Consider the following 24,696-nt stretch of genomic DNA (forward strand, 5'->3'; position numbering starts at 1 on the left):
TTGTTTTATATGACAATGGGTGATCAAAGTGGCTCGATCACCATATTCTTCACTCCTTATAAATTCAATGACCCCAAAGGCACACCATCCAGAATTTTTGATCCTGTCAAAACCCATATGAGTCCAAGGGGTTAATTAAAGAACAGGCAAGCTGCAAGTAAATGTAACAGGGAGGAAAAATTAAAATGTGACTGACCAGGTCAGGCGTTGCACCCAGGACCCTTGTCATTTGATGCATCTTAGGACCTTGTCATATTGGCCTTAAACTAGGTCACTGTGACTGACTTTTTGAGTTTTGAAGGTTTTAATTTGCAAACTGTTTTGGAGGCATATAATTTACTAGACATTTTGAAGCCTAGGGTCATCAAACATTAATAGTTATGATTTTGCATCTTATTCTTAAGTCCTTTGAGATTTTTTTCAGTTCATAAAAATCTAATATTAATATTAATTATAAAATATTAATAATTTGACATATATTACAGGTATGTTTCATGGAAGGCCTAGTCTCAGATTTTGTATTTGCTGACTTCTCCAAGTGACAGTTGAGGAACTTACCTGTCTCAGGTGAGTCTGTAAATTGATGCATATGTGACTTGGGGTAGGGGTGTTATATCTGGATCATGATATAAAGAGGTTCAACTTCAGTCCTCCTCATGCACTGCAGAAATCACTATAAGTCCTACCTGAACCAAACTTGCATGGATGATGCATCTAGGGATGGACACTACCAGACTTGCTTCAGATGCTGGATCTGACCTATATTTTCATTCCCAAGTAAATTAGTGTCGAACTTCATATGCTGATACATACTAATGTAAGCAATTCAGCTTCATCACTATTCAAAATATTCTGATCAAATTTTATACACATGCAAATTTTCATGTTGCTTTACTAATATATCCTAGTCGGGGCATTCATGTCCTATGGATATATTTCTTGTTGAAATAAGCAACATTATTATATTCACAATCAAGTGTGCTTGTTGAAAAACGAATTTGATTCAAACAGTGTTAAAATTTATTCAAACTCTTTTGCAAATGTTTTTAGGATAGATCTCCAAACACATGAAAATATTCAGAGGGAGTGAACATGGAGGATTTAACAGAGGAGTTGACTGTTGATCCTGAAGATTCCTCAAGTGAACCTACCGAAAACCAACACCAGGAAAAACAAGACAATCCTCAAAATTGTCCATTCTCCATTAAAAAGAAAAACATTGAAATACCTGGGACACGAAAATCTCGACGGAAGAGCCAGCCTCGGCGGATAATCGTGGAGGAAGTGGAGAACCACTGTGACTTATGTGGAGAGGACTTCGGTAATAACTCCGCTTACCTCCTCCACGTCAAGAAATGTCAGGACAACAGCACATTCTCCCGTAGAGAATCTCGCGGGATAAAGAGGCCTAAGGACGATTCACTCCACGATGAGGAAGGTACTTCTAGTCAGACCAAGAAATGCGGAGGGAAGGTGACGTGTGATCACTGTTACGAGAAATTCTGGCAGAGCGAGTTAAAGGACCACATACAGGAAGTTCACGGAATCTCGGACATGTACACGTGTTGTCACTGCCGGGCAACTTTTGATTCTAGGCGGAGTTATGCCTCTCATATGAGATATGAACACGACGATAAAAAGGCCTTTAAATGTTCCTCCTGTAGTAATGCGTATGAACTGTATGAATCCTTAAAGAGGCATAATCGAATTCACAACAAGGACCTGGCTCTAACTTGTGATGAATGCGGAAAATCTTTTGCGGAGAAAATCACACTCAAGAGACATAAAACAATTCACACTGGTATCATCAATTTTTATTTTATTATTTTTTAATTTTCTAAGGTTTTTTGTTTGTAAATTGAAAAGTTAGTATATTATTTACTTACTCCTCAAATGTATAATATAGACTGAATCATGCATAAATGCCTGCATTCATATTGTCCACATAGGCACATACTTTAAATTAATTATTCTCTGGAGAATTGGATGGTTTATTGTTAAGGGTGCATTTTCAGAATTTTAAATCCTTAAATATTTTAGTATGCAGAAAAGTTGTCAAAATTTGCAGTTAAATTTTTTTCTTTCACAATATATAGCCTCAAAAGAATCCAACAAGGTACAAATCATATTAAAATTCTAGTAAAATTAAACCTTTATTAGTAAATTTCATCCATTGTTTTTTTTTGTCAGGAGAAAAACCGTACAATTGTAAAGTATGTGGCATGGCTTTCCGTGACCCCAGCACCATGAGAAAACATGTAAAGCGACACAGCTCAGAGAGGCCCTTCTCCTGCGAGACGTGTGGGAAATTGTTTGCCAGTACTTACGATATGAGGAAACATTCCAGGATTCATCTGAATGATGAAGAAAGACCCTACAAATGCGAGGTATGGATATTTGTGCTCAGCAATACCGGTTTGTCATTTCCACATATATATAATAAATTACTTGACTTTTATTCTGGGCCCATAGTCCACATTAGGTCTTGAATAAGATTTTTAGCTTTGGAAACAACACCTTGATTGTGTTTCACTTGTAGCCATAATTATTTTAGGAATGTAGTCATATTTCTCATTATTCTGATGGGAGATAACTCTTTACAAATAATGATGATGCTTGCTATAATTGATATGGTAAAACTTGCTAGTTGATAAATGGCTGTGTGGTATTTTAAGACTGTTTACTCATTTATGTACCAGACTGTGATATTCTGATTTTCAGGTGTGTGGAAAGGCTTTTTACTTGATTGCTGCCATGAAAACTCACCTCAGAACTCATTCAGGAGATAGAATCTTCAAATGTGACATGTGTCACAGGGCTTTCTGTGACTCAAGAAATCTGTGGGCTCATAAGAAAATTCACACCAATGAACGGGACCACCAGTGTCCGGTATGTGGAGTATCCTTTAGGTGGAGCTGTAATCTAGTCAGACACATGAAAACAGTGCATGAAGGGGTGAGAGAATTTGTATGTAGTGTGTGTGGTAAGGCATTCGGACAGAAAGGAGCGTTGACAGTGCATCTCCGAATTCATAGTGGAGAGCGGCCATTTTTATGTCAGGAATGTGGGAAAAGCTTCACAGACAAGAGCTCACTTTATCATCATTTGGAGACCCACCAGAAAATCAAGCCATTCCCGTGTCAGGTTTGCGGGAGGAGGTTTGGTCGGGGTTATGTCTTGAGGCGCCACATGAATCGCCACGTGAAGAAGATGGTGTGCCGCGTGATGAACTCCACCTCCGAAAATCCTAACGAAATTCTCATCCAGGAGGCGGAGCCTGACCTAAATTTGCTGACGGAGGGGGATAAATTGAGCGATGTGAATGATGATGAGGAAAACGATGAGTACGATGAGTTTGTAGGTGATGAAGACGTCGAAGAGAACCACGAACAAACCGAGTCAGAATCTCAAAATCTGTTCTGATAAATTTTCACAGTATTAAAATGTGATGGGTATATTCAGACAAGCAGTGTGCATCAACATAGATATCCCAGAATTTCAAGAGAACCATAAATAAACCGAGTCAGAATCCCATAATCTGTTATGAAAAATTATGATAGTGTTACAAATCTAATGGGTATATTCACACAAGTATTGTAAATCAACAATAGATATTTTAAATTTTTTTTTTATTGAAATATGTCTGTTAAGGAGCAGATTTCACTTAAAATTTTATGTGACAGTTACATGTATAAGAGTACAGTACAATATCCTGCCAGGAAGAATTTTATTTCATTCCAAGATTTTAACCACTGTCTTTGATAAAGAAACAAAATGAATTGTAACAATTGATTTCTGCCTCGGTTTACAGATTTAAAACAAAATAAAACATGTTTAAAACATGTATAAGTCAACGGCTAGGTAAAATGACATTGAAAACAATTTTCCTAGACACTTCAAGTCATTCTTCAGATCAGCTGAACTGAATCATTAGTATAAAATTATTATCTTTAATTTTAAACTGTTTCTATTGTTATGTTATTGTGTCATTCAAGTATTGTACCTAGATGTACTCAGTGCAATGAATTGTTATTTTGTTTGTTAACTTGTTTGTGTCTGAAAATTTACTTTTTTTAAAAGAAGAAACTTAATTAAAACCATAAGTTCTTGATTTTATATTTGAATTCACCTCAATTTGTGGCAGGCTTATGCTGTATTCTACATCTGATTTAAGTTTCCTGAGCAATTCCATTCCTAAAACTTGATAAGCCTTTACTGCTAAAAACAAAGAGAGCAAAATATAGGACCATATACCTGCCTCAGATGCTGTGTCTGACTTACGCATACATGCTACACAGTGGCGGATCAAGGAATCTAGAAAAGGTGAAGGGGGGGGCAGTTTGGGGTCAGGGTAGGGTCCCAGAGCCTCATTGAAAAGAAGTTTATTTATATTAAATTTCATATATATATATTTTGGACACAAAAGGAGGGCCAGGGCCCCTTTAAAATCTTCCAGTGCTACAGATTAGTCACAAGATTACATTTTTAGAGTAGGTCCATTCCAAGGTATGTGAAAAAAAAATAATAAGATACCTGCCTTGGGACTTGTAAGGCTTACCTGAATATCACAAGTTTCTCAGACTATATGATCAGTCAGTCCCAACTGGAATGAAAACTCTTTATGTCAAAATTTAAATTTGGCAGGGATACTATAATTATCATTAATCAATTATGAATTTTTACCCTTGACCTTAAAGTTTGACCTACTTTTCAAAAATTAACAAAACACAAAACTTTTGAAAGAGAAAAGCTAGGACTTTGCATATTAAGCAAGACTTCAGTGTGACAAGGCCTTTATAAATATACCATGAATTTTGAAACTGTGACTTTGAAATTTGATCTAGTTTTCAACAAAAGGCCCATTCTGAGCACTGGCTAGAAAAAAAGCAACAGGATGTGTTTGTGCATGAAACATGTGCACCTGGCGATAACAAAGTTTGAAAAATCAACTAGTATATTTTAGCATGTAGTTCACAGTCAAGGTCATTGACCTTAGTGTCATTTGAAAGAACTTAGTTGAGTATGCATATTCAAAAAATATGGCAAAGGTTAAAAAAAAGGCTATTTTTAGCATAAGGTCACAGTAAAGGCACAAAGTCATTGACCTTGGTACCAATTAAAGAAACTTAATAAGTGCTGTATGCATCTCAAATATGAAGTCTCCATCTCCTATGGATCAAAAGTTATGACAAAGGTTCGAAAAAGTGTTTTCTAGCATATAGGTCACAGTCAAGGTCATTGACTTTGGCGTCATTTGAAAGAGCTTAATTAGTAAAGCATACGAAATTGAAGTCTATCTCTCATGGTTCAAAACTTACGGCGAAGGTTAAAGTTGACAACAGATAGATGAACAAGAACAATATGTGCCCCTGATCGATCTAGTCTGATCTGCATATTAAAAATCAATCCAGTATTGAAAAAGCTTAAATGCACAAGTGGTCCCAACTTTCCCCTAAAAAAAAAGCGGGGAGGTTATTAACTTGAATTTACATTCACCTAGAATGCTTACACATTTCTTTGACTTAATTACTGTGGCTTTTTATGGCGCGTCTAGATCGATAGATCTGGGGCAACTATATTGTTTATATCTGTCTGTCTGTTTGACCCTGACCATAACTTTTGAACAGTTAGCGCTAGAATCGAGCTCTCATACTCCACATGTGTATTTATTGAGAGAATTCTACCCTTGCCATAAGCTGCCATATCAGTAGGTGTTTCACATGTAAAACTTTGATCTTGACAGCAGAAATTGTGAAGATTTGTTGTATATTTTGTAGTGGTGGTCAGGAAGTGAGCTTTTCTGGTTACGTGCTGTCCTTCATGTGTCCAACTGTCCATTAATCAACCTGTAAAATATACATTAACCTTTTTCTCAGGGACCTCTGGGCCAATTTTATCCAAACTTTTAAGTCATGACAATCTTTGCGTGACTTCCAAGTTTTTTGCATAAGAAAGATATGGGTCGAATTATGAACTTTTTCTATCAGCGACCTTGCACTTGCTGACCTTGGATCAATTCATAACATACCAACAGGTCATAAGCAAACTTTTTGTAAAATGGGAACTCAACAGGTTTATCCATAAGAAAGATAAGGACCAGACACAAATTATAAAATTTATCTTCCAGTGACCTTGAACTTTACCAAATGAATCTGGGTTAAGTTCATGAAACACTAGCACTTAGGTCATGACCAATTTTTTTGTGAAGTAGTTAAGGAATAACTGTCTTATTTTTCGAATTCATGAAGATGATCAATGGATTAGCTTGTGTGATAATTTGCATTAACGCCGAAGGCATTTATGCATAAAATTATCACATAGCTTTGAAGTACTTGAAAAGAAGATTTTAAAAGGTTTCCCTATGTATCCCTATGTAAAACTTGGGTCGGACATTTTGGCCCCACCCTATCCACATGGGTCATGATTTGAACAAACTTGAATCTACACTACCTGAGGATGATTCCACATGAGTTTCATCTTTCCTGGCCCAGTGGATCTTCAGAAGGATTTTTAAAGATATTTCCTATATATTCCTATGTAAAACTTGGGTCAGCCATTTTGGCCCCACCCTTGCCCCGGGGGTCATGATTTGAACAAACTTGAATCTACACTACCTGAGGATGATTCCACATGTTTCAGCTTTCCTGGCTCAGTGGTTCTGGAGAAGATTTTTCTTATATATTCCTATGTAAAACTTGGGTCGGCCATTTTGGCCCCACCCTTGCCCCAGGGGTCATGATTTGAATAAAATTGAATCTACACTACCTGAAGGTGATTCCACATGAGTTTCATCTTTCCTGTCCTTGTGGTTCTTGAGAAGATTTTTAAAGATTTTTCCTATATATTCCAATGTAAAACTTGGGTCGGCCATTTTGGCCCCACCCTTGCGCCGGGGGACATGATTTGAACAAACTTGAATCTACACTACCTGAGGATGATTCCACATGAGTTTCATCTTTCCTGGCCCAGTGGTTCTGGAGAAGAAGATTTTTCAAGATTTTTCCTATATATTCCTATGTAAAACTTGGGTCGGCCATTTTGGCCCTGCCCTACCCCCGAGGGTCATGATTTGAACAAACTTGAATCTACACTACCTGAGGATGCTTTCAAGTGAGTTTCATCTTTCCTGGCCCATCGGTTTTGGAGAAGAAGATTTTTTTAAAATGCCATTAATTTTTAACAAATTCATGATTATCTCCCCTTGGAAAAGGGCGTGGCCCTTCATTTGAACAAATTTGAATCTCCTTCACCCAAGGATACTTTGTGCCAAGTTTGGTTGAAATTGGCCCAGTAGTTCTTGAGAAGAAGATGAAAATGTGAAAAGTTTACGACAACAACGACAACGACGACGACGGACAAATTTTGATCAGAAAAGCTCACTTGAGCCTTCGGCTCAGGTGAGCTAAAAAGAAGGAAGCTGTAATGAAATTTGAATCTTCAAACAGCCTAAATATCACATATCCTGACTAGATACCGCTAATAAAACAATTATGAACTCTTCCCATGGTGAATTTTATTATCCAGACAATAGGCCCATTGGACACAATGCTCACCTGATTAACCTTGACCCTATTTTTATTCATCAGATTTCCCCCATTTACCCCAAGGACAGATGAATTTGTTCAACAAGTAAGGATTTTAGAATTTAAAACACTACCCATCAGAATGCACTTCCAAAAAAGTTTCATATTTTCTGGCCCAGGTTCTTGAGATTTTTCCTAAATATTTCAATGTTAAACTAGGGATTTCCTGTTGTAGCCCCACCCTACCCCCCTAAAATCAACGTCAGCATCTACACTACCACAGAATGCTTCCCATCTGGCTCCGTGGTTCTCAAGAAGTTTGATTCCCCATTTTGGCCCCCTCCCTACTCCTAGAAGCCACGACTTCAAAAAATTAAAATCGAGACTATCCCTGCTGATGTATTAGAGATGATTTTTTCCTTTCATCTCCCTTTGAAGAGAGGTTTGGGGTGGAGTTTCCTCGACTATGGATCCGTTATAATAAATTTGGTTTAAACTTGCACCTGTGGTTCAGTACATTAGACTCTTGGTGGTGAATATTCCATAGGGTTTGTCATTAACTTTTTTTTTTTCAAGTATAAATTCTTAATTTTTATGCATAGAAATCCTGGTGCACAACAAAATTCACCACCTAGAGTCCAAAACATAAATTTACAGAAGCTAGCTGAGCATTTCACATTCTAATATATCAACAGCTTTCCTCTTGTATTTTTTTTGCCATGGAGCAAAATATGCAATGTCATTCATTCTTCATTTACTAATCAATGTTAAAATATGCATTGTCATTCGTTCTTCATTTACTAATCAACCTTTTCATCTGCTTCGTTCTTCCATGTGGCATATCAAACCCAAACAATGCAACCAAGACTAAACTATCTATTGGCAGGACAACTTTTCAAGCTTCATCAAATGAGGGGCATTTTGACGTTACAACTGCCATTCATTTAAATGATGCATGAAAGGGATCTTCCATACCAACAGATCCTAGCCATGGCTGCACAGTGTAAAAGAAAACCAACAATCAGATATAGGTTTAATAAGGTTTTATTTATTTATCGACATACTCTCAAATTATTTTGAAATGAAATATTTTCAATTTATTTTTAAAATAAAATACAATCACTTCATCCTTTACTCATTAAAAATTGAGACCACTTCTCTGTTAAGTAATGTACATATTTTTTTTTTCCTCTGATTTTTTTTCTATACTGGCTAAATATTGCTTTTAAGCTACTTTCCTACTTTAATTTTATTTTTCAGTGGTGTTGCAATAATTATTTTTAATCAATGTATAAATTTTCACACTAAAAACTCAACAGCTAATTATTTTTTTCAATTTATTTTTTCATTATAATGAAACTTCCAAAATTTTAATTTTCTAGTTTTTAAAAAATAAACTTGATAGTTTGATAACTTGTATGAACATTATGATAACTTAATAAACATTAGCCATATAACAAACATTTCCTTTTTTAGTTGAAATTATTTTGCCAAATTAGTTTTATCATTTTTAACAAAAATAATTCAGTTCAATATTTATCATGGGATGCCAGATAGTGGTCAGTGACTTGCTGCGAGCCGGCCACCCAACCCTAACTCCCCTCTTTTTAGAGAGGAGGGGGAGGTGAGATTTGTCCAATGCTCTGATCAGCTGGCAAGTGTTTTCTCACTCTCTGACCATGCCAAATTTAGATATAGGGACACATCATGCTTAACTCGAATACATATTTATCTTGCCGGGCACATATACTGTACTTGTTCCCTGATCACAAGCAGGCAAATCTGCAACAAAAGCAAATTGACCTAGCAGTAGGTCTACATACCATACATTGGAAATGAACTCTCATTTAATATTACAATCATCATTAAAATTCAAATTAAAGAAAAGGTGTTCAAAATGATGGTTAAACAATTAAACTTCATACAGAAAATGGCAAGAAGTTGAAATATCCACAAACATAAAAATGCTAATAATAAAACCAACAACATGGCTACTTGAATCACCATGTGACAATTACACACTTCAATGATCTCTTTTAACATGATTGAACTTACAGATGCCAAGCGCAGAAACACCTGTCAAAATAACAGAGAGAAATAAAGCACCACAAGTCCTGTGGTCTGGAAACCACAGGACACAACAGAAATGTCACAAAACAAATTCCCCAAAACACTTTAAATGTAATGCAACATATTCATTGATATAATTTAAAAATTCTATATTTGCAAATTATATTGGACTAATTCAAAAAATAAAGTAAGGGTGTAGTTACATGTACATTCAAATTAGTTATTTGTAACATTCAGTGAATTTAAGTGGAAATAAAAATATTGCTAGTGTGGTAGGTAAATAAACAACTGCATCAGGTTTGGTTAATATGAACATGAATGTTTTTAACATTACTGCACAAAGCAAATAAATAATCCAATTAAGTATCAAGAGTTGGGTTTACTTATTAATATTATAAATAGCCAAATCTACAAAGCAAGGTGTGAAGAGATATACACAATAAAACAGGTTGTAAATAAATACGGTAACTGCATAAACTGTAGCTAGTAGTACTGTAGCTAGTAGTACTGAACATTAGTGACTTGTCAAAAAGATGACTTAATTCATAAACTGCCTTTAACCAAGTGAATATGAAAAAAGTTTTAACTACTTTGTGTTCATGCAGTATCACAGCAGGTACTTTGCACAGATTATTTTCCCAGAAGTGCTAAATTTAACAAACTATATACAAGAAAACTCGAATAAATAAAGCTTGAAAATAACTACAATACCACACAAAGGCCGAGAGGTTATTCTCTGGAGTGACTGCAGACACCTGCTAAATTTTCTTCTCATGCTACATCAATCTATACTGGTTAACAAAAAAGAAAGGACACACACCCCATATACATGTACGTTATATAAATTAAAGTTGGCTTACAATAGCAGGAGCTGAATAAGGCAAGTTTGTGAAACAAATTATGGCTTACAAATTAAATATGCACTTTGGTCATAAACACAAACCGTATGAATAAAATGAAAAATCTTACTTTGCATTAGTGGTTATGTGTAACTGCCAGAAAACAAGTGGGCTTACAGAAAGAGCATCTAAATTCCAACACGTCTAAATCAGTGAATAGGTAAAAGTCTTGTTTACACCACAAATGTTTATGAGGTAAGATATATAGCAAGTGTATATTCAGTATCACAGCAAGTACTTTGCACAGATTATTTTCCCAGAAGTGCTAGACTTTACAAACCATGAACAAGAAACTTGAATAACTAAAGCATGTAAATGACTACAATACCACACAAAGGCTAAGAGGTGATTCTCTTGAGTGACTGCAGACACCTGTTAAATTTTCTTCTCATGCTACATCAATCTATACTGGCTAACAAAAAAGAAAGGACACACACCCCCATACACATGTACACGTCGTGTAAATTAAAAAGTTGGTTCATAATAGCTAGTGCTGTGCGATATTAAATTTCATTCTTCAATAAATTTTTTTTGTGAATACCGGTTTATATGCTATTAATTGTTACAAAAAGAGTTATTTGCCCTTTTCAAGGTAAAATACAAGCAACGCGAAGTTTGATGAAATAAGACAAAAAGAGTTTAGATGAAAGCCCTTCATGTTTAAGCAGAATCTGAAAAACAACTTGATTCTTAAAGTTGTGTCACAAAAAACTTAGCTTGCCACTTGCATACACACAACACGATCAGGCAGTTGCAATATCAACTCGAGAATACATGTCATTTGAGTTTGTGTTTTCATTTAACATTGATGAAAAGAAAAAAATTATTAAAAATTTTATATTGTGATATATTGCAATACAAAATATAATATTGCAATGTATCGCGATACGATTTTTCAGCCGCGATACCCAGCTCTAATAATAGCATAGGTAAACAAGGCGCGTTTGTGAAATAAGCAATTTATGGCTTATACATTAAGTATGCACTTTGGTCATAAAACACTGACTGTATGATTAAAATGAAAAATTTTACTTTGTGTTAGTGGTTATAAGTATAACTGCCAGAATACAAGTGGGCTACAAAAAGAGCATCTAAATTCCAACACATCTAGCACAGTAAAATGGTAAAAGTCTTGTTTACACCACAAATGTTTAGGAGGTAAGATATATTTAAATCATGCAGAATAACACACTAAAGGTGAATATGTTTTAGCTCTTCCAAGTCATAGTATATAAAATAACACATACTTTAAAGAACTCTTCTGCCACTTTGATTAAATACTGACTACATACGCAACTAAACTAGCAATTCTCAAAAATAATTGAAGTAAACAGAGGTTAGAAATTGCACCACTGTAACCAAAAAGATATGGTGAGAATTATACATCATAACGAAAAGGTTTGGTGAGTGTAAACAATGTAAAGGATGGAAAACAAGTACTGTATTTACATATATTAAGCACTTACTACCCATTGCTTTACTTTCCATTTCCAGAAATGCAGCTACCTGATATACAAAAAGACACCCAGCTCCCCCTAAAAATAAGGCAGTTGCAAGGCAAAGCAAGTTTTAACAAAATTTGAAATTAACACTATAAATATTAACATATCTTCAACAACATCTGGCACGAAAACAATATCACATCACATCTTTAAAACCATTGCATTCATTAAATTAATTTAAAATGCCGTGGATTAAAATGGGATTTTCTTACTCAGCTGGACTTATTTCTGTAAAATTCCTATAAAACCTTGTGGGAAAACTGAATTTTCAGCATATTCCGGGGTCTGCTCATCTCCTTTCACTAGTCAAAAATTTTCTGAAAAAAACTTTCAAAATCTGTTGTACATTATCCCCCCTCCCTGCTTTTCTTCTTTTCATGGTAATCAGCAAAATTGTTCAATATTTAAAATTACACTTCCTGTAGAGATAACTTCACTACATTTAAAACATGCCTTTTAACTTTTCACAATGAAACACTACTTGAATTCCTGAAATTATATCCAAACTCAAAGAATCCTAGAGAAATCCAATGAGAAGACAATTGATCTTTTACTATGGTATAAGAAAACCTGATGGAATTCTGTGGTGATTTAACAATAGCTGGAACTGCACTGGAGCCCTCCTCCCTTCTACAGCTTCTTCTAGCTTGCACATCACAATGAACTCCTGATAAATACTTTTTCATCCAAAACACAAACATTTTCTTTTCAAAAGAATAGTTGGTTTTTTTTTTTACATTTACATCACACTGACATAACCTATTATTTTCAATAAAGATGAAATTTGACTTCACCTGGTGAAAACATTCCAATGAAAGAAAGATTTCATGTTCTTTAACTCGCAGGGACTTCGGAAATACACTACTTGAAGTATTCATTTCTTTGACAGGCCTTTCGTGGTTTTCAGTTTGCTATCTGAAACAAATGGTAAAACGATTCCCTCCCCCTTCTGCAAACCAATTTAAAATAAAATCCATGTATTTTTTCTGCAAGCTTTAAGCATCCAAAATGTCACTTTTTCTAAACGATGAAGATACTTTAACTTTTGAAATTCTTCATTTTTTGCAAAAGGAACATGGAATGATGAAAAAAAAATTTCACATTATCTGAGCTGATGCGAGAGCTGTGGACTTAAAGACACTGTGGCAACACATCAGAAGACTTCTTACATCACTTTATCTTGAACCATGGATGATCGATTCTGAAACTAATTAAATATGCTAATGTTTTTAATCCCCCCCTCCATTATATCTTCACAAGATAAGTGCTACACTATGAAACAAAGTTTCTTCTGTCCATTTAATCCTTGAAACAAACATTAAGTTGACCTAGATATTTAATAGAATTGGAAGACTTGAGGACTTTGAAAACTGCTAAATATAACGATTTTCAAGTTTCATCTGGCTTTAGAATTTCTAATAAAATAAAGAAAAATATCTTGATATTTTTACTATGGTTGTTTTCTTGCAATTCCTTAAATGGTGCATGGAATTAGCTTGGAGCTCAGGCTGATTCTCTTCCTTAAGGTAGAACTTTATTTTGATCAGGACGTCAGGTACAATAGGTAATGGAAGATTTTCAGGAAAGAACTCATTTCAGTTTCTGAAATAATGCAAAAAAATCTTCCCCTCCCCCTTCTGCAACGGAAAATTTATTCATCTAACAATGGCCAATTATCCTGTAGACTGATGATTATAGTATTTAAACTCTTTGACATCTGGTAAATTAAAATCCATTCCTATTTAGAAATAAATTGCAACATGAAGATTTCTTACAAAGAAAACTTTGAGGGACTTGAGAAATCCTTACTGGAACTTGAATGGTCACAACTGCATCCAAGGGAAAAACTCGAAGCAGCCAAGAACTTGATCCAAACAAGACTGTTTCCTACATATTGATTTCTGAAACAAGACTGGGTTAGGCTTCCCTCCCCCCAACAATATTTGCACGTTGTCACTTCACTTTCCAAGAAAATAAGTGTACATTAATCCATGATAATCACAAAGCTTATTGGATGTTGGTGGACATGCAGGCTTTGAAAAAATTGCTGGTTAATGCCTAACTTCAAATAAATGAAGAAACTATAGAAAATGCTTTTCTTCCGATCCTACAAATGTGTGGTTTTTCAACATCTTTACCTTTAAAAGATGAAAATGTAGATGTGGTGAAAGTATAACATGCCACGATGTGATTGGGCAGTGGTGGGCTCGAGTCGCCATGTCATTCAAGTGGAACCTCAGCAATCCCCCACCCCTGGTGCACAGACAAATGGGCAGAATGAATTCAAATCTTAAATCCTGTATGAAACATTCACTGCAACTTTTCCCCAAAAGGTAACCCTTGGTGTCCTGAGGATAACAGGCTTAAAATTTCCCTGGCGGCTGTGAATGGCATTTAATATTGGCTTTCTGAAACATAACACAAAATTATGGTCCCCTCCCCCCTTTCTGGAAACATTGAACTTTTTCTACTTTCTGTCAATTGACATCACTACATTTAATCCAAGAAAATCACAAAATGTGGAGACTTGCTTCTAAAAGAATAGCTGGTTGGTACAAAACATCAAATTATGAGGAAATTTCTTAACTGCTTCACATCTAGTCCTAGAATGCTGTTTTGATGATCTTTACCTTCGTGGATAAGAACTTTAGATAGAATTTGCCGATATCAATATGGACTGGAATCACCTTTATCACTCAAATATTAGCAATTTAGCTGTAATCAAAAATCTTCCAATACTTCCCACCCCAGTGAAGAGACAATTGGCTGTAGGTAAACATCACACTTCAACAGAGGACAGGAGATTAAGGACAACAGGCTTTTTACTATCAAAGGTAACAGGCTTCTCAATACTTCCACAACTCCGTTTTGGGATTTAATTTCTGAAACAACACAAATTGAAGATCCTCTCCCCCCTTATGCAAACCAACAATGAACTTCAAAAATGGTTGATTTTGTTTTATTCACTTTTACTTGATGTTAACTTTACTGACTAGAAATTGCCTTTTAAAATTGCTATGTCTAAAATAAAGTGGAATGTTTTATTAAAAAACACATCTTCACATTAACTTGCAAGACTCTTCCTAAAACCTGGTTTTTCTCTTTATAGTGAAGAAAGAATTGGGCTGCGCTTAAATTGTGAATATCCCCCTCTCTCTCTGTGCGACCTTTGGGAAATTTTTATGATCAGGACTTGTAGGAGACACATTTCTTTACTGGAAGGTCTTTTTTCTCCTGAAAGTAAAGCAAATACCCCTCCCCTTTCCTGCAAATGGCAACTAGAATATTAAGAGTGGCTTCCTATTCAATTCATAAAATTGCACTTCATATTTAATCCAAGTAAAACAGAAAAGTGGTAGACTTTCTGGGTGTTGAAAAATGCCTGGGCAATTTACGATTTTTACGGAAATTTTAGCTTTCAATTCCTATTTGAATTCTTTACCTTTATGACACATGATTTGCATTTGTATGTAGAACTTTTTACCATCAATTTGGGATGTCACCCTCTTCTCCCATTGAGTTTCCATCTGCCCCTCCCCTCCCATCTCACGAGACACGTGGGCTGAATAACTTCATGAATGTCCTACGAGGGCTGAATAACTTTGTGAAGGTCCTACACGAGCTGACCAACTTTGTGAAGGTCCTACGTGGGCTGAATAACTTTGTGAAGGTCCTACACGGGCTGACTAACTTTGTGAAGGTCCTACGTGGGCTGAATAACTTTGTGAAGGTCCTACGTGGGCTGACTAACTTTGTGAAGGTCCTACGTGGGCTGAATAACTTTGTGAAGGTCCTACACGAGCTGACTAACTTTGTGAAGGTCCTACGTGGGCTGAATACTTCATGTATGTCCTACATGGGCTGAATAACTGAGAATGTCCCATGGGCTGAACAATTTAATGGATGTCCATCTTGGAAAAAGGATCTCCTTACTGGATATATCCATTTCTGAAAGGAATAATACATGTCCCCTCCCCCTTACTGCATACTGGAAAGAATCTTCATTACTTTTATCTTTACCTTTATAGAGGTGAATTTTTGGGGCAAAACTTGAAGTTATTACTGTTGCTGGCTCAATCTTTATCTCCCAGATATGATTTGGAAATCATCTTACCAATTGAAGAGACATATGGGCCGAATTCAGGTCCTTCTTGTTTAACTTTTAATCTTACATCTTAAATGAATATCCATAATGATGACTTTGTACAGGCATTGACTCTCTACCTTCTTTGGAAAAACATGAGTTCCTAACTTCATTGCGGATGAACTTTCATCTTGATCTATAAGCAGTAGTACTACCTAAAAAGCTGAAACTAAGAGGACACAGTTACTATTCTCATCCCCCCCATCAAAGACTTTAATGAAGAAGTTATCCTAAATAGTCCTTTTAATGATCTTTTTCTGTACACTAGCCGGTCCATGGTAAAAGATTGCTGGTTATATAGAATTCTTGAACTTGAAAGTCTTGAATTATATTTAGGTACTCTTACGAGGATTAAGCAGCCACATGTAGAATTTGTCTTCCCTTAACTGTCATCTTTCGTACTGATCACTGAAGGTTACTTATTGCATATTGACTGATGAGTAGACCATCTTTATGTAAACTTCTCTTCAAATGCATAACATAGGGACTTCTCTTTAAATGTGAAACTTGATTCAACCATATTGATCTTCTCCTAGCAGATAGCTAAATTCTGAATCTAAAGACATGATTAGGTTCCCCATCCCCCCATTTATTACACAGTTCTTGTAGGAAATTCTTCACATTAAACATAAATTTGTATTGTACCTTTTCTTCTAGAAGTCCAAATAAATTCCCTGGATTTTAGACACACTAGATGCTGATCTTCAAAGTCATTGAAATAATCACCCGTTTTCTTCAGAACTATTTCTTTTATTTGCAAAAATTGGTCAACAGCACTTCTAAGGAGAGGTCCGTTGTATGCTTTGCTTACGGAGTTTGGACTGGATTCAACTTGCTCTAGTAGGGTAGATCTGCAACTTGATACATTTTACACTCTCCCTTCCCCCCAAAACAGCACAATTTTTGAGATGGTCTTTACAAAGGAGTTAAAAACTCTGGTACTGGAGGTTGAAATGATTTTGTTTTTACTGGCTCTTTAACAAATTGTTGGTTGGATAACTGTCCCTAATCAGAATGCTTCAGGTCTATGCTTACTCTTCAAGAAGAATCCTTAATTGGACTTGAACTTGAAAACCCTGGATAAAGCAGCAGTTTACAGGACCTTCATTCAAATTGAGCTTGAACCTGAAAACTATGGAGAAATGTTAATGTTCCCCACCCCCCTTGATCGGTATATACATAAACTCACGTTGATAGAAAAATCATTAGTCTCTAATATTTTTGCAGTCTTCCCTTAAATCTTTTCTTGCTGTCGGTTTTAAAGACATTTTATTTTACATATCACTTTTATTTTTGACTCACACATTAAAATTTCAAAACACTGCATTCGAGCATTCCTGTCACAGTTTGGACTTTGAGAATTTCTTGAAATTGTGGACTGGATATGGAATCGACTTTTTTCCCACAAGACCGTGTTGCACTTTTTGCTCTAAAACTAAAATGTCATTAAATTTCCCTTCCCCCCATTAAAACGAACTTAACATATCCTTTAAAGTGAAGACAATAGAATAAACAAATTGACTTCTAAACAGAACAAGGGATTACCAGACTTGGTCACAGGGCTTGCTGTGCAATTCTTTCAACAGCTTGGGAATGCAGGCTAGGCATACATGGAGCATACTCGAGTACAAGCTAGGTTTTTCAGTATTTTCTTTTCAACTGGTGTTTTGCACAAAGCATATATTCTGTACAGCTTCATTAGCATACAACCTTCTTGAAATTTTACTCCTACTCTGAAAGAAGGAAACTTTTGCATTATGCCCCTCCCCCTTTTTAACAACTTTTCTTTACATTTTAACAAAACAATCTCTAAAGATAATGAATTCTCAATTAAAAATAAATAAGAGTAATGTATAGTAATTAAAAATGTATATATACACAAGTTAGAAAAGTGAATGACTAACATCAAGCTGCAAAATGGTGTAATAAAACTTGCACTTCCACAAAAAAGTGTTGACACCAGGATATTGGCTACAGTAACCACAAGGGTCTTCAAAGCAGCTATTTCTAAGGAGAGTAACTCGTGCACCATGAAGGCTGTTCATCTAATACAAGCCTCTGAAAAATTGGTCAATAAAAGCCCTTCCCCCCTAGTCACACAAAATTACATGTATAAACATTGGCATGCAAATTTTGTGGTAAAATCAGTATAACTATAACTATTAAATATCAAAACTAGATTCATGAAAAAAAAATACATCAAGTATTACTTTATATATTAAAGAATAGGGCAATTGAGCAAAAAATTAGTTTTCCAATATAAACACTAAAAGTAAGCTAGATGATACTAGTATACCTTTTTGAAGACTGTTAGATTGTATAAACACAATTTTAAGAGAAATGCACAATAAAATTTTTGGAACACAAATTTCAGAAAATAGAATGCAAGTGGTTATAAAGAAGCTACTTCACAAAAACAGGAATTGGGAAAAATAATAAAGACAAATTTAGCTTACAAAGGGTTGCTATCTTTCCAATTACTAACTGTAATTCTAGGATGCCCAAACCCTCCACATCCAGTATTTAGAAACTTTCAAGATCTGAATTCCTCAGGCCTTCTGAAAATTAAAATATTCACACCTCCCCATCCCCTTCATATGGAGAATTGCATGTTTTCACTCTTAACCAATACAGTTAATAGTAAAGTTTAAAATGGCAATATTTTTTCAACTTATTTTCATTAATCTCGAAACAAAAATTAAACAAATATCAGGAAAAATAGAAATACATTACTCCTTGTTCTTCAATTCCTTTTCTTGGGGTCACCTTCAACGGAATGCATGATCAAGAAAACATGCACAAAACAAATGACAGTAATTCGACGAAAAAATTGAAGTCTTTAGCGATACATTTTTCAGCAAAATTCATTGTATTGAAAGACTTACTACAGCGTTTAACAAAAGCTAACATTACCACATTAGGATTATATTAATCAGTCATCATACCTCAGAACATAAGCAAAGGCAACATGTCGACTTAAATATGGCACAAAAATCTGATCTGAAACACAATTACAAAATTATCATACCCCCCTCATCCCAAAAGTGATGCTAAACTAAACTATTCAATTCTTATATATAAATGGTATCAACGACTCCAGAAAATTATTTCCAATCAATTTTTCTTAAACAAGCATTAATATCAATGGATGATTGGATGTTATTGATAGATGCAAACTTACGAGGCATACCATATCATAAGAGCATACTTGGTCACAAAAATACACTGCACTTTTCTTAATGCTGCATGTAATCTGTAAAAATTCGTTAATACCCATCCCCAAAAACATAAACCCCAGCACTCAGAAATTTAAATTTCTTTCATACAAACTCAAAACAATCTTTGCACTGATAATTGTGAATATCATTGTCAAAATAAATATATATCAAAAATTGCACAAGACAACAAAATAACTTATCTAATGCTGCATGAATACATCAACATCTTCGACAAAAAAAATTGGCACCGCTTTCAAGCACTGGGTCCTAAATCTTTCAATCTGCAAACAACTTGTTAGTGCTCCCTATCTTAACTGATTTTTTCTCCTTTACATGTCAGAAAAGTTTGATTCTTAATGAATTCATTAAAACTGAATTACAACTCTATCAGGTGTTTTCCAATAGTATATTTCACAACAAAATAAATTAAGTGAAAGAAACATCAAAATCAATGCCAATTCTTCAAATTTACCTCTCAGACTTGAGATGTAAGGGGTCCACATTTTTTTTTCCATTTTCGGTCAATTGACTGAATTCTATATCCTTCTACCTGAAAGTATCTGATTAGTGTTTTCTACCCCCCTAACTCATTTACTTATTTTTTTTTTAAACAATTCATTTAATTCATTTTTTTAAAAACAATTTTAATTTCATTATCTATTTTCTTCATATATCAAAGAGAAAAAACTCTTACAGAGAAAATTTCAATACTTCCATTGCCAACTGTGCATTATTAGATTCAAAGCTGATGAACTCCCCAGGGTGATCCCATAGGCCTTATTCTGCATTCTTTCAAATCAAATAAATCCATATTTCTCCAAAAGGGCATGAACAACTGTACTCAACCTTATGTGTCTGAAATAAACATTGTTATACCCACCCCCTCTATGTACACATTTCACATTAAATTATTGCATATCATTCTCAATGATCATTATGAAATTGATTTTAGTATTTTTAGATACCTTATCTAAATCATTCTTACAGCACAAATTAACAGTATCTGAGATCACATCAACAAAGAAACTGGTGATGAACAACTGCTAGGAATTGGTCAGATTTTATCAAAGAGATGGACAGTCAAGGGATGGGCAGTCCTCGAATCAGTCCAAGACACCAAGGGGTTGTGGATATTGGTTCTGAAACTAGAACAAGTGTCCCCTCCCCCTTCTTGGAAATAATCATTTTTCTTCTCTTCACAACAGAGACTAAACTTACAGAATATTTCCCCTTTATCATTTCCCATCTGCTTAGGAAGCGGTGTATCTAGATTTTGTTCTCATGCATGGTCACCCTGCACACAATGCTATCTGTTGATTCACAGCTCTTACTTATGAACAGGATTCCTACTGAGGAACTTGCTGGAATAGAAAAAACTATTGGCATTTCCCTCCCCCCTCCATCATTTTCAAAAAATGTACAGGCTCACCATTTGCGAGGGTACTGTGAACATTTCCTACAGCAACATGCTCTTCTCCAATTCAAGGTCCAAACAGGTCATAATAACGCAACATTTCAAATTTTTCAGGACAGGAGCTGAAAACTGATCTGGTAAATAAAATCAACCCCGCCCGCCCCACTAAGTAAAATTAAGAAAATTACACACATTCTTGTTTCCTTTGACCAAGTGAATTTTTAAATCTTTCAGAATCTTTTTTGTTTGTTGAAATAAAAACCTAAATGAAACTTAATAATTAAACAGAGACAATTTAAATCATTCTTACAAGATCTTGATACTTGCATGTGTCAACATTCAGTGTCTAGGTGACTTAATGCGCCATTGTACATTACAGGGAACACAGTAAAAATTGGCAGACTTTGTGATTTACCCTCAAAGTGGGAACAGGATTTGGAAAGGGTCAAATCATATAATTCAATGACTCCATTTTCCAGACTTGACATCAGAAACTGTATATGGACTCGACTGAAAGGGCCTGTAATAAACATTTATATCCCCACCCCCCTTCACATACAAAATTCTTTCATGCTATTCTTTATAAGTTTAACAAAGTACAATGTTAAGTGATTCAAGACACATTTTCAATATTCATTAGCAATGAATAGGAAATTTAGCAAGCTTACATCAATGACATTGAAACTGGTGTAGAACTGCTAGGTTCTTGTGGATTGGATCAATCACATCATTTGACACCGTTAAGCATGGGATATTGGAAAATGCTAGGTTCTGAAACAGGAATCATTGTCCACCCCAATCCCAAGACATCTATTTCTCCACTCAACACAGATCTAACTTACAGAATTTCCTTTTCAGGTCTCGGGCTGCTTCAACAAGTCTTGTGAATTTCTCACAGTGCAAATGGTTTCATCAATTCTCAATTTCTTACACATTAGACATTTCAGGACTTTCTGCAAAAAGACAAATAGTATTGGCAATTCCCTCCCCCCTTTTTATATTTGGAAAAACTTTTGCTTACCCTTTGGTTTCCTATGGGAAGTATTTACTATGAACCTTTCCCCGATACACCTGTTCAATGGCTGAACACCTTCTTTAATGGTCACACAGGCCCAACATACTAGTAATTTTCACACAAGGATCTGAAAGTGGATCATTTATCAATATCCCCACCCACCCCTTTAAATAAACCAGTTCATCGAACCATTACTTATCACTTTTTATCAATAATTCTTTTAGACCTATAAATGAGCACATAAAAATGTCATTTTCCTTAAGAGATTCAAATACCCGATTCTCAATCATTTGACTTCTTGTTTATTTATAGTGTTTACATACAAGTCTTTCTGGAGAGGGTCAAATCTGGGGTCTTCTATAAATGACTCCGTCTTCCACTGAACTTCAAACTTGACCTACAACTTTTGAAATTTGCATCCCCACCCCCTTGGCATATAAAAATGCATATCAAATTATTAAAAATTTATTTTATGATCATGGGTTAAAGCTTACATTATCCATAACATGGGCAGGAAACTTCTTGGGTTTTTTCAACCTTCGACATCCTTTGAAACATTTTAGCATGGGATATTGGAAGAGTGGGTTCTGAAATTAGAATGAATGTCTATCCCCCTTTTCAATCACATCCCCCCTTTATTCACAATGCTACTTACAAGAGCAATTCCTTTCTATCGTTTCCATCTGCTTACATAGATCACACATCTCCTTCAAACTTTCTCTTCCTATTTACTTTTAACTGACTTATAAAATAGATCCTTCACATCCTTCCTGGAAGAATAGAACACTAACTGCATAATATAACCCCTCCCCCATCTCTGCAAAGTTCATGCTAAGCTTACCATTCATCTTGTCAGTTTCTCTAACATGAATTTTAACTTCTGATAATCATCTTTCTTCAGCACATTTGGCCATTTCAGGGGTATAGTTTTTATGAATAAGCTGAAATAGAGCCGGAAAATCACAATTGCCCCTCCCCCAAACATCATGTAATTTAGAGTACTTCAATTATTGAAAAACAAAACTCTTTCATTTTAATCATTTTCTTGGACAAGTCTAATTCACAACTAAATTTTAACAAATAAATGTTATGCAAATTCAAATTCTTACGAGCACATACAAGGTGCATTTGGACTGTGCGGCATATGCTGTGGTCACATCAGAAGCTTCCAGACTTGTTACAATACCCGATTTAGATGCTACAGGAGCATTTTGTTTTAAACCGACATCTAGGACCCAAGACTCAGTTCCTGAAATTATGTCTCCCTACCCCCCGTTTTATGTACATATACATTACACGATTACAAATTCATGAAGGTATTATTCTTACTCATAACAGTAAACTCTCTAACAAATGTAGTTATTCATAAACTTTGTCATTCGAATTCTAAACATAACTTCTACTCACAATGTTCGGCAACATCTTTCCTTTTTCATTCCGCCTTCAATATTTCTGGCCCCACAGCTAATTCATACTTTGTACTCTGCAATCTTCCTCTTTCATCAACTGATATTCATCTTACTATTTGATATATTTTCATCAAACATTTATAGTATTACTCTTTACACACCTTTCACATTTCTAGGTCCACTTAGCGGCATTGCTTATTCACGTCTCTCGAAAGCAACTTACATAAATTGGGCTTGCTCGCATCATGGCTACTTGAATCACCATGTCCTTATCCAGACCTTACTTATATTGTTAATTACTCGGTTTACTACCTTTTCAAAAAGTTTATACCCATCTCTTGGAAGTTGGCGCTTTTACTTTTATTCTTAGAACTTACTTTACACATTATTTCCATCTTTATCTTGCTGTCGGTTACAGCATGATGTACCGTGTTCTTTCATTTCTTCTACCTATAAAATGCTTAAAAAGCATCTCTGTTTGCAACTATGAAGTTATTCAAAGGGGGATTTTTTTTTATAAGCAATTGAACATAAAATTTTTCTAATTACATTAACATTGTGACTGGGCTTACTTGTGGGAGCATCCATTTGTGGAACTTCTAAATTGTACATCTGAAAATGGCCCATTAGAAAATGCATGGCAATCACTTCAAAATATTTTTGTTTTCTGAATATCAAGTTTAATATGGATTATCTTTTCCTTAAATTTCATAAAGTAAACATGCTTTGCATCATTACTGCTATAATTATTAAGCTACCAGTTAGCCAAAGACTTTTGCCTAAACCTTGAAATAGTAAGTTTTCAATACCCAAATGGAATTAAAATGCTCATACTCAGGTGCTTGCACAGCTTACTACCAGGCTTACAGGCTTGTTTCCATCTTCATTAAACATGCAACAAGGAAATAGGGAATACTCAGTATGTGGTCCTAAATTACTGTATCAAAATTTCTTACTGCTTACTTCTTTGATTCTCGACAACCACTGGAAAAATCAGTATTGTTATAAAGGCATGTGCCCTTACGGGCAAAAGGATATAAATCTAGGGACAGGTTGTCTTTTTTAAAACGTCAATTAGCTTTTAAATATTTAAACATTTATTTTAATATATTCCAATTTTCACTCATTTTAATATTTTAAAACGCTAATGCCTATAGTTACAACTTTTCTTTTGTATACCAAGTCTTCAATGTTTACTTTGTTTTCAAACTTATTTTCAATCCTAGTTTCTTCTTTTCATCCCATTCTCATCCAAGATTTTTTTCTAAATCTGTCTTGCTTTCTTCTTCCTAAATTGCTTTCCTTGCATTCCATTTCACAACCAAAGTAATTCAAATTAAATATACTTTCATTGTCTATAAATTATTTTCAATGAGCTTGTGCTTACTATAATGCTTATACACGATAGCTCCAACTTTTGCATCTTCTTTCATTTGCCAGGCTTCTTATCTGAAAGTTTCTCATTAGAAGAGGCATGGACATAACGTGTGCTTACACGACTG

General features: G+C 35.0%; 1 protein-coding gene and 2 long non-coding RNA genes across 4 annotated transcripts; 2 read left to right on the forward strand and 1 right to left on the reverse strand.

The window, feature by feature from the left end:
• The first annotated feature begins 1,209 nt into the window (after positions 1 to 1,209).
• Positions 1,210 to 3,798, forward strand: LOC134232592 (gastrula zinc finger protein XlCGF8.2DB-like). Of its 2 annotated transcripts, XM_062714586.1 has the most exons (4): positions 1,210 to 1,801; positions 2,191 to 2,387; positions 2,722 to 3,435; positions 3,561 to 3,798. In XM_062714586.1, exons 1-3 carry the CDS (start codon positions 1,555 to 1,557, stop codon positions 3,421 to 3,423), a joined length of 1,146 nt encoding a protein of 381 aa, XP_062570570.1. In that variant the 5' UTR covers positions 1,210 to 1,554; the 3' UTR covers positions 3,424 to 3,435; positions 3,561 to 3,798. The 2 variants fall into 2 exon arrangements, with proteins under 2 accessions (XP_062570570.1, XP_062570569.1); XM_062714585.1 differs by having other exon boundaries at positions 2,722 to 3,798.
• Positions 3,799 to 8,551: 4,753 nt separating this feature from the next.
• LOC134232595 (uncharacterized) lies at positions 8,552 to 10,091 on the reverse strand. Its single transcript, XR_009984809.1, has 2 exons — positions 8,959 to 10,091; positions 8,552 to 8,920 (listed from the first exon to the last, which is right to left on the reverse strand). It is a non-coding gene; the product is annotated as an uncharacterized LOC134232595 (long non-coding RNA).
• Positions 10,092 to 10,520: 429 nt separating this feature from the next.
• On the forward strand, positions 10,521 to 11,732 carry LOC134232594 (uncharacterized). Its single transcript, XR_009984808.1, has 2 exons — positions 10,521 to 10,579; positions 11,545 to 11,732. It is a non-coding gene; the product is annotated as an uncharacterized LOC134232594 (long non-coding RNA).
• Positions 11,733 to 24,696: the final 12,964 nt, after the last annotated feature.

The sequence above is a fragment of the Saccostrea cucullata genome, unplaced genomic scaffold, assembly GCF_032062105.1.
Source record: "Saccostrea cucullata isolate Sc308-1 unplaced genomic scaffold, CSIRO_AGI_Scuc_v1 ctg944, whole genome shotgun sequence".
Taxonomy (NCBI): Eukaryota; Metazoa; Mollusca; class Bivalvia; order Ostreida; family Ostreidae; genus Saccostrea; species Saccostrea cuccullata.

What these genes read in the sequence shown, in the direction of transcription:
- LOC134232592 (XM_062714585.1), top strand. Translation starts at nt 1,555, where the DNA reads ATGTACACGTGTTGTCACTGCCGGGCAACTTTTGATTCTAGGCGGAGT. An exon ending in ACATAAAACAATTCACACTG is followed by an intron (nt 1,802 to 2,190) that starts GTATCATCAATT and finishes TTTTTTTGTCAG; the next exon opens with GAGAAAAACCGTACAATTGT. An exon ending in AAAGACCCTACAAATGCGAG is followed by an intron (nt 2,388 to 2,721) that starts GTATGGATATTT and finishes TCTGATTTTCAG; the next exon opens with GTGTGTGGAAAGGCTTTTTA.